At 53.9% G+C, this 12,441-nt stretch overlaps 3 protein-coding genes across 3 annotated transcripts in view; 1 reads left to right on the forward strand and 2 right to left on the reverse strand.

Annotated features, from left to right (window-relative positions):
- Positions 1-1,354, forward strand: part of LOC102016471 — a gene marked incomplete in the record, with an annotated part of 3,279 nt that extends 1,925 nt beyond the window's left edge. Inside the window, 3 exon segments of the mRNA XM_013512097.1 lie at positions 19-290; positions 688-761; positions 1,002-1,354. Of these exon segments, the coding sequence (XP_013367551.1) occupies positions 19-290; positions 688-761; positions 1,002-1,019 (364 nt within the window).
- Positions 1,355-6,091: 4,737 nt separating this feature from the next.
- Positions 6,092-9,948, reverse strand: LOC102010998 (chromosome unknown open reading frame, human C19orf67). The gene is made up of 6 exons (XM_005381086.2): positions 9,220-9,948; positions 8,090-8,234; positions 7,894-7,994; positions 7,627-7,812; positions 6,852-6,986; positions 6,092-6,434 (listed from the first exon to the last, which is right to left on the reverse strand). Exons 1-6 carry the CDS (start codon positions 9,531-9,533, stop codon positions 6,269-6,271), a joined length of 1,047 nt encoding a protein of 348 aa, XP_005381143.2. The 5' UTR covers positions 9,534-9,948; the 3' UTR covers positions 6,092-6,268.
- A 608-nt stretch (positions 9,949-10,556) lies between these two features.
- On the reverse strand, positions 10,557-12,041 carry Samd1 (sterile alpha motif domain containing 1; the record flags this gene model as incomplete). Its single annotated transcript, XM_013512353.1, is given in 4 exon segments — positions 10,557-11,267; positions 11,344-11,455; positions 11,553-11,649; positions 11,750-12,041. Coding segments are annotated over 4 exon segments (660 nt in total), but the record flags the coding sequence as incomplete, so codon positions are not given.
- Between the last annotated feature and the right edge of the window lie 400 nt (positions 12,042-12,441).

The raw sequence follows: 12,441 nt of genomic DNA on the forward strand, positions 1-12,441 counted from the left end.
TTTTTTTATTTCTTTCTTGCCGCCACCGCTTGGCGAGCTCCGGCGCTTCTTCGAGGCCGCAGCAGGGGGCGGCTCCGCCGGGGGCGACGCAGGCCAGCAGCAGCTGCGCGAGGCGCGCTCGGGAGTGCAGGTCCGGTGCGCGGTGTTGGCACGCGCCCCGCCGCCACTCACGCCATCCCTGCTGGAGGAGGAGGTGCGCCAGGTGCGCGAGCGAGAACAGGAGCTGCAGCGGCAGAGGCGTAGCATCTACGGCACCACTGAGTTCAAGGAGCCCGCGCCAAGTCTCACGGGTGAGCCGCGACGCCGGGGACCTAAGGCTCCAGCAGCCCCAGGGACTGCCCAGCGCCAAAGGCTCTTCCTATGGCGCTCTGATTCTAGGGTTTCTCCCTCCAGGCTCCCAGACTCCTGGGGTCTCTGCCCCCCGCTCTGTGCCCCATCCCACTTAGAAGGATGGAGTCCAGATCCACATCATCCAGGCTTGGGGAGGGGCTTCTGGGCTCTTGCCTCTCCACTCTAGGTTCTCTCTCCTGTTCTCGGGTCCCCAGAACTGGGCGGAGGCCTCCATGAGGACGGGGGTGTGTGTGTGGACACCTGTATGTATCTAAGGGGCGCGGCCGGCCTGCTCTGTCCCGGCCGCTCGCAGCTGGTGATAGGAGGGGCCCCAGCTGACAGTCTCCTCCCTCGCAGCGAGCCGGGGCGACGGAAAGCTGGCAGTGACATGGCCCCCCCGCAGAAAGGCCCCGGACAGCGGCCTGGAGCAGGTGGGAGACGCCCCCCCTCCTGTCGCTTCGCCACAGTCCCTGCGGCACCAGGACGCGAAGCGGGGAGCACTGCACCCTGCAGACCCCTGGAGCCACACTATAGCCAGAACTCAAAGTCGGGGCGCAGCCGGGGGATGGAGGGGGTGAGGAGGAGGCGGTGATCCTGGGGCCCGCATCGCCCCGCCCTGGTCTGGCTGCGGTACACGGGTCCCTGAGGGCGGCCTGTCCCTCTCTCTCTAGGAGGGACGCGGACCCTGAGACTTGGATAGGCTGGGACCTCTGGCCGGAAGTAGCACACCGGGGCGGGGACCCAGCAACGCGCGCGCCTGACCCGCGGGAGGAGGCCTGGAGCGGTCTGGCCCTGTGCACTGGAAACTTGCAATCGACCTGTGCATCTTTGATCTCGGTCTGTTGGGACGCGCCAACGCCCTCTCTAAAACTATTTGGTCTCCTTTGGGAACCTTACCACCACCTGCAGCCCTGTGAGTGAAACGGACCGCACTCTCCACGTAACGGCGCACAGAGCCAACTAAACTTCTCTGTTAGAGAGCCAGGGCCACCACACACCACCAATAAAGTCCCCTCCTTTCTGAGCAGTGTAACCTGTTTTCTTTTGGGTTCTCTTCGTCTGGGGTACGGTAGGCAGAGGGAGGTCTGAGAAAGTCGCCGAGGCGCCGGCCGGAATGCGGGAATGTGCCCTTGTCCCCTGTACCAGCGCTGCCCTCCTCCCCCGGCCAGCCCAGCCCAGCCCGGTTCCCACTGCCCTCTGGCGGCGCGGGCGCAAAATGTGGTGCTCGTAACAAGCTCACGCGCTGCTTTCTCGACTTCAACTTTTATATGTGTCAACAGCTTGCTCAGCTCCGGGCACCGCTAAACAGAAGTCACATGAGCTGTTCTTGATCTAGAGATGTAAACAATACCTTTTAAAAAGAGGCTGGAATGATGATGGTCCCAGCTCCCGCTAGATAGCAGCAGTTCCCGGTAATCCTCCTCCACACATCTTTCCTGCTATCAATAAACAAGCAGGGAGTAGGGGCAGAGTTTCTGCTTTCCAAAAGCAACTGGAAGCCCAGCCCAGTGGTGCACTGCCAACTACTTGGGAGGCTGAGACGAGAGGATTGCTGGGGCCCAGGAGTTTAAGGCCACCTGGGCAACATTAGCCAGACTGTCTCAAAGGCACACAGCAGAACCCAGCTATTAAAAGAAAAATGTAGAGGCCAGCTCAGTGGTAGAGCTGTTGCCTAGCATTTGTGAGCTTCTCATCCTCCACCCGACTCCCTCACTTTGCAGGGAGCTACATTCTCAGCCCTTTTAAACATTTTTTTTTTTTTTTTTTTTGAGATAAGTTCTCCCTAAGTCACTAATTTGCCCAGGCTGAGCTCCAACTTTCAATCTTTAGTGAGACACTGTCTCAAAATTACAAAGAAGGCTGGGAGTATAGCTCATTGTGAGGACTCTGGGTTCAACCCTCACAACAGAAAAAAAAAAGTCTTGGATCTAATTCTGTCTTCTGCATAGGGAGAGCAAGTGTCTAGAGAAATAACAATGAATAAAATATAGAGAAGAAACAAGCATTGCACCAGCAGCTCAGCTCACCGCATGAAGGGCCCATCCTGAGCTGTCACCCACACACAGACCGCATACCTGACCAAACTCAGGAAGTATAGAGACAGAAGCAGAGCTAGAGCTGCCAAGATGGGACACGGAAACAGAGTCCTTCTTAATTCCCAGGAGGGAGCTAAGAACTAATCGTGTAGAGTGGAGGAGACTGTTTATGCGTAGACAGGAGGTTTTCTTTCTTTTCTTTTTCTTTCTTCTTTCTTTCTTTCTTTCTTTCTTTCTTTCTTTCTTTCTTTCTTTCTTTCTTTCTTTCTTTCTTTCTTTCTTTCTTTCTTTCTTTCTTTCTTTGTCTTTTTGAGACAGGGTCTTGCTATGCAGTTCAGGCTGGCCTGGAGCTCACTTTGTAGCCCAGGCTGGTCTTGAACTCGCAACGATCCTCCTGCCTCAGCTTCCCAAGTGCTGGGATAATAGGTGTGTGCCACCACACTCAGTGACTGGAGGTTTTCTAGCTTTCATTTATGTTAAATTTAACTTGAGTTCCGTATGCCAAGTAAATCAGAATGGGGAATGATGATGACAGGTTATTCTATTTTTTTGGGGGGTGTAGGGGTCAAATCCAGGGCTTTGTTTCTCAGGGTGTGTGTGTGTGTGTGTGTGTGTGTGTGTGTGTGTTTGAATTTGGGACAGGGTCTCAGGTTAGGTGAGCATTATGGTACAGGCTTGTTATCCTAGCTACTTAAGAAACTGAGGCAGAAGGATCACAAACTCAAGGCCAGGACATCCAGGGCAATTTAGCGGGACCCTGTGTCACAGGGTTAAAAGGACTGGGGGTGGAGCTCAATCCAGACCCAATGATGAAACTGCACGAGACTCTGACACAAAGTTTGAGAATCACGGGTTCAGACAGTTCCTGAGAAACAGGACCCAGGAAATCAAGCTTTTCCTTCCTCTTCCAATACTGCTGCCACTCACCAGAGACCGTTAGTGTGTAAGCAAACTGTGGACTTGGTGTGCAGGAGATAGAAGCTGCTTGTGGCTATTCTGAATTGAGATGCACTCTAAGTGTTAAATACACAGCAGACTTCTTTCTTTTTCGTTTTCTTCCTTCCTTCTCCCCTCCCTCCTCCCCCTTTCTCTCTCTCTCTTACTTTCTTCTGACAGTTTCATGCTATGTAGTTCAGGCTGACCTGGAACTCAGTGATCCTTCTGCCTCAGCCTCCTGGGTGTTGGGATTACAGGTGTGTGCTACAATGCCCTCCCCACAGCAGATTTTTTTTTTTTTTTGGTCTTTTTGAGACAAGGTCTCGATAAGCAGCTCAGGCTGGCCTTGAGCTCAGTTTGTAGCCCAGGCTGGCCTCGAACTCACAACGATCCTCCTGCATCAGCCTCCCAAGTGCTGGGATTACAGGAGTGTGCCACCACGCCCAGCCCCACAGCAGATTTCAAAGATTTAGTATATACACACAAAGAGAAACTTCATTAATGTTCTTTTTAAAATTTATATTTTAAAGATAATTAAAAACAATAAAAATGGGGGCCGGGGATATAGCTCAGCAGCACAGCGCCTGCCTGGCAAGCGCAAGGTCGTGAGTTCAATTCCCGGTACTGGAAAAACAAAACAAAACAAAAAATGATAGGAAATTAACAATGGTTATTATATTGCATATTGTTATCTTCCAAGTAGTTGCTCAGATTACCAGGTATAGGCCTGCAAGATTGCTCAAACAATATAAACACAAACTGTTTCTTTCAGTGAACTAATAGAAATTAGTAGTACAGTTATCTTAGCTATCATATATATGTATGTGTGTATATATATATATATATACCCTCCTTTTCTCCTTTCCCCATCCTAGTTGTTTCCTTTTGAGCAATTTCTTCCCCTTTCACAATATCTACTGTACCTTTTGTATCTTATTTACTCTTTCATTTTCTTACACTAGGGAGATAACAAGATGTTTACACATGCAAGTCTGATTTATTTCACTTATAAGTATGGTCTCTAGTTGCGTCCATTTACCTATAAAAGCCTCGAGTTTATCTTTTTTTAATAGCTGAGTAATACTCCATTATATAAAAATACATCTTTTTTATCCATTCCTTGATTGATGGACATTTGGGTTGTTTCTGAGATTTAGCATTAATGTTCTTGCACAGGTTATATGCTGACAACAATCTTTTAGATATATTGTGTTAAATAAAAATATCACTAAAATGAACCTGATCTCTTAGTTTCATTTATTTTTGAAGTGGTGCGGGTCAAACCCAGGGCCTCCCATATACTAAGGGTACTCTCTGCCACTAAGTTGCACCCCTGCTGTTCTTTTTAAAATGTGACAACTAGAAAATTTGAAATTGCTTGTGACTCACATTTGTGGCTTACTTTTTAGTGGGCCAGGCCAATCTAAAGAATCTTACAGCTGTGGGGAAACCACAGGGGCTACCTCAAATCAGTATCAGGAAGCCTCAGAGCCCCCTGAAATCTTCCAGGTCCGGAATAAAGACTAAATAAAAATTATCCTGGACACAGCCAGAAATAGTGACAGGAAGCCCTGCTGGAAAAGCAAGGAACTTGGGGCTGGGGATTTACCTCAGTGGCACAGCGCGATTCCCGGTACCGGAAAAAAACGAAAAAAAAAGCAAGGAACTTGGTGTTCAATCCTGACATGTTCACCATTCATACACATTTTTCTCACCTGTAAACAGGGATTTAGGGTAATAACCTGTGCCAGGGATATAAGGTAAGCAACTGCTTTGCCCAAAAGCACATAGGGGAGATAGAGGGTATGGAAAAAAAAAAAAAAAAAAAGAACTAAGCTGTATTGTGTCCGAGTACCAGCTCCCCACGATGAATATAATCATTATGTACTGCAAACACGCACAATAAAAAGTGAAAATAAAAACCATAAAAGCGAGGCTCTCGGTCTCTTCTTCTGATCCCACAGGTGCCAGGAAGCTGGACAGGGAGGCCCACGGCTGTAAGTCCAGCACACTGCGAGGCTGAGGCAGGAGCCCAGACTGAGCAACGCAGTATTAAGAGTTCTCTTTTCAAAAATAAAAAAAGGGCTGTGGGGTACAGCTCAGTACAGAGGCCCGGGTTCAGTCCCCAGTACGGGAGAAATAAAATGTCCGCGGATCCAAAAGTTGTTCCTCGATGTAAAGAGGGCGCCCGCGGCGGCTGACACCCAGGTGGGGGAGGACTCGTCCCTCGGGAGGGGCCGGGGCGATCAGGGCGACCCCGTTAGAGTCCAGCCTCTGCCCCTCGCTCATTCGAGCGCTTCTCCAGCCCGAGGTGGGGTAAAACTTAGCGGGTGCAAGCTGAGGTTTCTTAGGACTCTCTCCAACCTAGTCTGCGTCTCGGACACCCCGAAAGGCCAGCAACCTGTCAGGCTCCGAAAACCAAAGACTGCAAGAGAAGAAAGTCTTCATTCGGCGCTTGCAAAAGCGACCCCAGAGTTCTCCTAGGGCACTTCGGGAAATATAGTCCTTTGACACCAAAATGAAATCACTTCCGGGTCGGGATACCGGTGTAGGCGTGGCCCTAAGGCTCTGCCAGTGGGCGTTGACTTTCCCTGCTACCAGAAACTTGCGGTTTTCTGGCTTCCGGTTATTGACAGGCCCCACTACTTCCCCTTTTGCTTCAGGCACGCCTTTGCGCATGCGTCCCGCGGTCGTCTCATCTATTGGCCAACGAGGATTTGCATTCTGAAGACTACTTTTCCCAGAGGGTGGCGCGAGGAGGCGTAGCCTGCCCGCCCCAAGGGGCGGGGTGCGGCGCGCGGAAGGGACGCGGAACCTGTGACCTCTTTCTTTCTTTTATTTAACACAAAACTCGGTGCACACAGCTCACCTCGGTCCGGCCGCCCTGGGAGCACAAGCTATACCTCGCCCTGCTCCTCGAGTTCGGAGCTGCAAAGCCTCATTCCCCGGCTCCTGGTTCAGGACCCCTACGCCGCCCACCCCGCGGGCCCTGCCGTGCTCGGGGGCCGCGCGGGCCCAGCTTGGCCCGTGAGCACCTGCAGCAGCAGATCGGTGGCCAGCATGTGGGACGGCTCCTCGAAGCCTATGGTCAGCAGCTGCTGGTAGTCTCCGGGCGGCTGCGGGCACGACACCCTGGGGGCCGGGACACGCAGCGATGTGAGCGCCCCTGCCTCTCCGGAGCCCTCCCTCCAGGGAGGTGGCAGCCCAAACAGGCTTTGTTACCCCGGCGGTGGGAAAAACCCGGGGAAAAGTGGTTTTCTTGTTGTGGAGGAGATACAGTGTCAGGACTTCCGGAGGAAGTTGAATAACTCGCTCTGCTACGTGTCCAGTCACTGTGCTGTGTGTCCTTGGGCAGGTAACTTAACCTCTCTGATTACCTGTTCACATCTTTGTAAAATGGGGCCTGTAGTACAGACCTCAGCGGGTTGTCACAGAGTCTGCATTAAACATTTCAGGGCACAAATGCTATGTTGCCATGGGAGGTGAAGTGTTGGGGGAGTGGATGGTTTGGGTGAGCCCAAGCCCACCCTGCACTGCCCCAGCTCCTACCATGAATAAAGGTCATCGTCGGCTGGTCCTAGGGGTACCCAGCGGCCGATGGACCACAGTTTCTGGATCTGGGGACAAGAATTGGCTGGACTCTGGCCCGTATCCTCCCACGTATCTCGGTAGCATAGGAAGTAGCTAGGAGGGGAGAGAGCGATAGTTCAACTGAGTGATGGTTCTGTTGAGGGTTTTAATTTTGGAGGTGAAGGTGAAACTTATCAGAAGTTGCCCTGCAGTTCTCAGGTAGGGATATGACTCGACTCAATATCAGGGCCTTAGGCCGAGTATGGTGGCGCACGCCTGTCATCCCAGCGCTCGGGAGGCTGAGGTAGGAATATTGCTGAGTTCCAGGCCAGCCTGGACTACCCAGGGGGTAAAGAGATCCTACCTCAGAACAAAAACAGAACCCCCCAACCTCCCAAAACAAGGCCTTTTCTCCCTCCCAGCCCACTTTTAAAAGGCTTTTTAAAAAATTTATGAGTGAAGTTAAGGAAAAAAAAAGTAAACTGGGCATGGTGGCACAAACCCATAATCTTAGCACTGGGGAAGCTGAGGCAGGATTGCCCTGAGTTCGAGGCCAGCCTGAACTACGTAGTGAGACCCTCTCTCTCTCAAAAAGAAAAAAAGAAAAAGTAATGGCTGGGGGTGTATCTTGTTGGTAGAGCCTTTGCCTAGCATGCCTGAGTACCTGGCTTGCTTTTCACTTGGTTGTGGCTTGGAGGCCCATACTGGGATTGGGTATAGACAGGGGAGGCCTTTGATTTTGGTAAGAACTCACTAATCCACATGGGAATTCTGCCCCTGGCTGCTGAGCTTTGGAGTGGTTTCTAGGTTCCAGCGCATCTTCTTGTAGAGATACCGGGGCTGACGGCTGGCAGTGTAGGCAGCTGGGGTGCAGTATCTGAAGATGGATACTTCCTGGAAAGGGCTGATGGAGAATCTCCCACAGAAGAAGCAGGAAATGCTAGCCAGAGATGGGAGAATGGAAGATGAAGCTGGAGCCTGGGCTCTGCCACTGCCCCAGATGGGTGTCAGACCCTCTTACCTCAGGGGGTCCGTCTCCTCCAGCTCCACGAAGCCGAAGGAGGCATACATGAGGACCAGCTGCTCCAGGCACAGGGTGAGCTGCTGGGAGATCTCCAACAGCTGCAGAGAAGAGGGCAGTGAGCTGGCCTGGCAGGAGAGCCGGCCTGGCAGGAGAGCCCACCCCTGGGCCTGGGCCCCGAAGCTGTTACACGCACCCCCTTCCGGACCAGCTCCTGCAGGGCTCCGTGGATGGGAGGCACGCTCCGAGCAGCCGCTTCCAGATACAGGAAGTACGGCTCACACATCCTTAAGAAGGTGGGCATGGCCCTTGCCAGCTGTTCCTTCTGGACCTGGTCCCTACTAAATGGAGAAAGGGGTCTTTTACCTGGGTGCTCCCACCTCTCTATTTCTCCCATTCTACTCACCTTCCACTTGTGTCCCTGTTCTGCCTTTTGGTTTTGGGTTTTTTTGTTTTGCTTTTTGGTATTTGGAGACGGTCACACTCTGAAGGGCTGGCCTCGAACTCACATGCCTCAGCCGCCCGAGTGCTAGCATTCCAGGTATATGCCATCATGATCAGCTTTTTTAAAAATTATTTTTGGCTTGCTGTGGATGGAAGGAAGAGCCTTGGGCATGCTGGGCAAGTGGTAACCCTGGACTGCACCCTACCTACCCCAGTCTGCCTCCTTGTTCTAAGATCCCTTGGTGCCAGACCTTTCTCAGGATACCTTCCTGGTCCACCTGCATGAAAACCATTCAGGACCCGAGTTGAAACCCTAACACCTCGCTGGGTGGTGTGGGGTAGCACATGTCTGTAATCCCCCCACTCCAGTGGCTGAGGCAAGATTGCCAGGAGTTCAAGACCAGCCTAAATTGAGACCCTGTCTCAGAAAAACAAAAACAAAAAAAATTCGAAAAAGTTAACACCTGAGTTACATAACTGCCTTTTGCTCAAAACTCTGCAAAGTGCAGCCCAGATATCTAGTTTAAACCAGCCTCGCAGGGGATTCCAATAGACTCTGAAACTGAGAATTAGTCTCCCAGCTGTGGGGACCGTATTATCCACTGGGGTGGGGTGGGGAGTTTCAAACTGGTAGTACACGGGCCAAATCTGGCTCAGATGGGCTTGGTTTAGCTGGCACAGGGTTCAAAATCTAAGGCAGCATTTGCACACTGGGAGGAACGTCCTTGCGATGTGGCAGCCCAGAGGCCTGGCTGCCTGTGCCTCGGACATTTCTGCACGCGGGATTCCTGTCAGTTTCATGCTACTATTTTTGACTCTTGTGACTTGGTGTGGACTGCCCGCCTAGCCTGTCACCCCTCTTGAGTCCCCTTCCAGGGTCACCTATAGAGCAAGTAGCTTTGGAAGTCGTCTGCCTTCTTCAGCAGGTAGCGGAGCTGCTCGGTGACAGGGCTGAACATCGCGTCCAGGGTCAGGTGAGCTGGGGTTGGCACTGTGGACCCCGGGTCGGAGGCGGCCTCCGCTATCTGTCCGTGGGCGTCCTCGGGCTCCGTCGCTGGTGGGTCCTCAGGTCTGCCAGGTGGTGTGGACCATAAGGGGTCCCCGCAAGGCTGGGCCCCGGGGTCCAAGTAGCCCAAGGACGGCGTTTCCCCGGGGTCCAGGGGGAGCGGCCCTGAAAACCACTCTTCCGTAGCCATCGAGGGGCAAGGGGCGGGGACCCGCGCTCTTTAAGGCTCCGCGGCGCACGTTTGACCCCGCCCTGGGGGCTGGGTAGGCGCAGGAGTGGCTGCCTGCCCCACGCCGGCTTCGACCTCTGCGCAGCCCGCCTCGGGGAGTTCGCCTCATTTGAATTCCGGCTCGCGGCCTGCTGAGCACCCACGTGCGCAGGGCACCTGGCACTTGAGGGGCGGGCAGCGAGGGCGAGCCCTCGCGGACACAGGTATCTGTGTCCGAGGCGTGCAGGGAGGAGGAATCTCAACTCGAGTCCAGATGGGGAGACCCGCGGGCGTCTAGAGAAGCCCAGGCCACAGGGCAATGGAGTTGTGCATTCGGTAAGGATGCGCCATGTCACAGTTGTTACTCTTAACAATAAAAATTCCCTTGGAACGTCTCTCCTAGCCCACAACCTCATTGACCAGTCCCTTGACGGTGCCCCATTCAGCACGCGAAGGCTGACAAGTCCATGGTGCTGCTATGAAGACAAGGACATTAATTATATTCAAGGGCTCTGGGTAAAGAAGGCTACAAGTGTCTGACACCACCTGTGTGACCGCGAGCGTCTCTGCTGTCTGAGCGCGTTGTGTCCTCTATAAAGTCGGTTTTTATGAGCTCTTTGTCTCATGGGGCCTCGGCGAGGGCAACCAAGGAAATGCTCATAAAACATGGGAGTTTAGTTAGTCACTCAACCAGCATTTGAGCACCGACTGTGTGCCAGGTGGCCCTGGGCATGGGGAGAAGACAAAACAAAACATTTCCATTCTGGAGCCATTATCTTTGTGGTCCTTTTTCCTTTTTGCACTGCCCGGACCTCCTGTGTGCCAGGTAGGCGCTCACCACAGAGCCACACTGCCCAGCCTGGAGCACTAACTTACAGCTGGCAGTGCAGCAGCCCCATCACTACCCTTGCTGTGTCCCCAAGAGTCCCTGTCCTACCCTTAGGGGTGCCTAGGAGGTGCTCAGCGCCCCTCCCCCACTCCATTCATTAAATGGACTCTGGCATCTTTTTCTTTCTTTTCCTTTTTTTTTTTAAAATTTTATTTAAAAAACCTTCGGTGCAATATTAAAAAGCAATACAGCCAGCTGGAGCAATGACGACAGAAAGAAAAGGGAAAGAAGACCCAGGGACCCAACCCAGGTGTTCCCCAATCCTCCTGTGCTGGAGGGCGGGGGCAGCGGGCTGGGAAGGGGCTTGGGTGGTGGGGGAGAGAGACCACCCACCAAAATGAACAAGCAGAACAAAACATTTATATAGGAAACATCTGGCTGAACTGAAGATGATTTTTGGGGAAGCCCAGTATTTTTTTCCAAAATTGTCCTTGGGCGGGGAGGGGGCTGGCCTCCTGGAGTCCCACCCCATACTCCCTCCTTGGGGAGCAGTGGATGTGCCGCAGGGGAGCGGGGGCAGGTGTGTGTGAGACACAAAGGGAGATGAACAGAGGTGCCCCTTGCCGGAATCTGTCACCAGGGCCCGGTGTCCTAACCAGCTCCAGGACTCTGGGGGAGTCGGGCGACATGGGGGCTGGCATAGACCCGGGGAGGGCAATGCTGGGCGTTCAGCCTAGAAAGCCGTCGGGGTCGTCATCTTCAAAGTGGCCTTGCTGAAGCACCTTGATGTGGTGCTCATAGATTTTGAGAGCTGGGCCCAGGCGGATGGAAAGGCCGGTCAGCACATCTGTGCGCTGCATGAGCAGCAAGGATTTGCCGTCGATTTCCTGGGCAGGACAGAGACAGGGTCAGAGCACACCCCATGGGGCCTGCGTGCAGGGGATGCTCTGGGCGTGGACTCACCTGCTCCTGGAAGGCAGTGGCCTGCTCGGGGAAGCCGGCCTCGGTGAAGTACTCTACCACGTCCATCACTGTCCATTCCACAGGGTCCGCTGGCTTCTCCTTGCGCCCAGGACTGCAGTGAAGCACATGGCTGGCTGAGCACGGATGCCCTTCCGCTTGTTTTGAACACCTGAGCAGTCCCTCCCAGCTCCTCAAGGGCCCCAACTTACGGACAGCCAAAGGGAGTCCCGTCCCCCCCAGGGAGGGCTGGCTTTCCTGGAGGCAAAGGCACAGGGGACGGGGAATCTGGCCCAGTGGCAACAGAGGCTGATAAAGAAAAAGCAAGAGTCTGTGGTACTGCCCCGGACTATGGTTCCTGCCCACCTGGCACCCCCGCCTCCTAGCACGCCCTCTCCTCAGTCCTTACCCGATCCTCCTTCCTTACTCATGGCCGCCATGGAGAACACCTGGCGAGTACCACTGCCGGGTGCTGGTCCCCGCCCTTCATCCTGCCCCGGGAGGGGTCCACAGGACGTCCACTCCTTGACCCTCTCCTTAGTGCTAGGAGGGCCCCGCTCGCCATTAAGCTGGAGGTGCTGGGCACCTGCAGGACGGTCGCTCTCAGGCACTTCTGAGCCCTCGGACACGTCATCTTCATCATCTTCATCATCTTCATCTTCTTCCTCTTCTTTCTCAAGCACTCGATCTTCTCCACCTCTCTGGGACCAGGGAGAGAAGCAGGCAAGGTTGGCAGACCCTAGGATCCTGGGCCGAGTCGCATGACCCATGCCATCTTTAGTAACACCGCGGACTAACTTTTACACATCCACTCCTTGCCAGGCTTCATGTTCACAGAGCTCTCTGCAGCCAAACCTCGCTAAAGTCGCTCTACAACCCCAAGGGGTCGCTACTGTGATCCAGCCGCGCTGACAGCGGTGGAAACTGAGGCTGGGGGCAGACCGAGTCCCTTGCCAAGGTCACCAAGCGCGGAGCCCACCGAGGACGCGCGCACAGCACAGGCCCCCACCACCCCACTCCTCCCGGGACGCCAACTTCGCCCGCCCGCCCTCACCTGCCCGCCGCGCGGCGCCCCACTCCCCGCGCGCTCACCTTGCTCCG

The sequence above is a fragment of the Chinchilla lanigera genome, unplaced genomic scaffold (assembly GCF_000276665.1).
Source record: "Chinchilla lanigera isolate Chin_1 unplaced genomic scaffold, ChiLan1.0 scaffold00014, whole genome shotgun sequence".
Lineage (NCBI taxonomy): Eukaryota > Metazoa > Chordata > Mammalia > Rodentia > Chinchillidae > Chinchilla > Chinchilla lanigera.

What these genes read in the sequence shown, in the direction of transcription:
- LOC102010998 (XM_005381086.2), bottom strand. Translation starts at nt 9,533, where the DNA reads ATGGCTACGGAAGAGTGGTTTTCAGGGCCGCTCCCCCTGGACCCCGGG. An exon ending in CAAAGCTACTTGCTCTATAG is followed by an intron (nt 8,235 to 9,219) that starts GTGACCCTGGAA and finishes TTCTCCATTTAG; the next exon opens with TAGGGACCAGGTCCAGAAGG. An exon ending in GACGATGACCTTTATTCATG is followed by an intron (nt 6,435 to 6,851) that starts GTAGGAGCTGGG and finishes CCCGGCCCCCAG; the next exon opens with GGTGTCGTGCCCGCAGCCGC.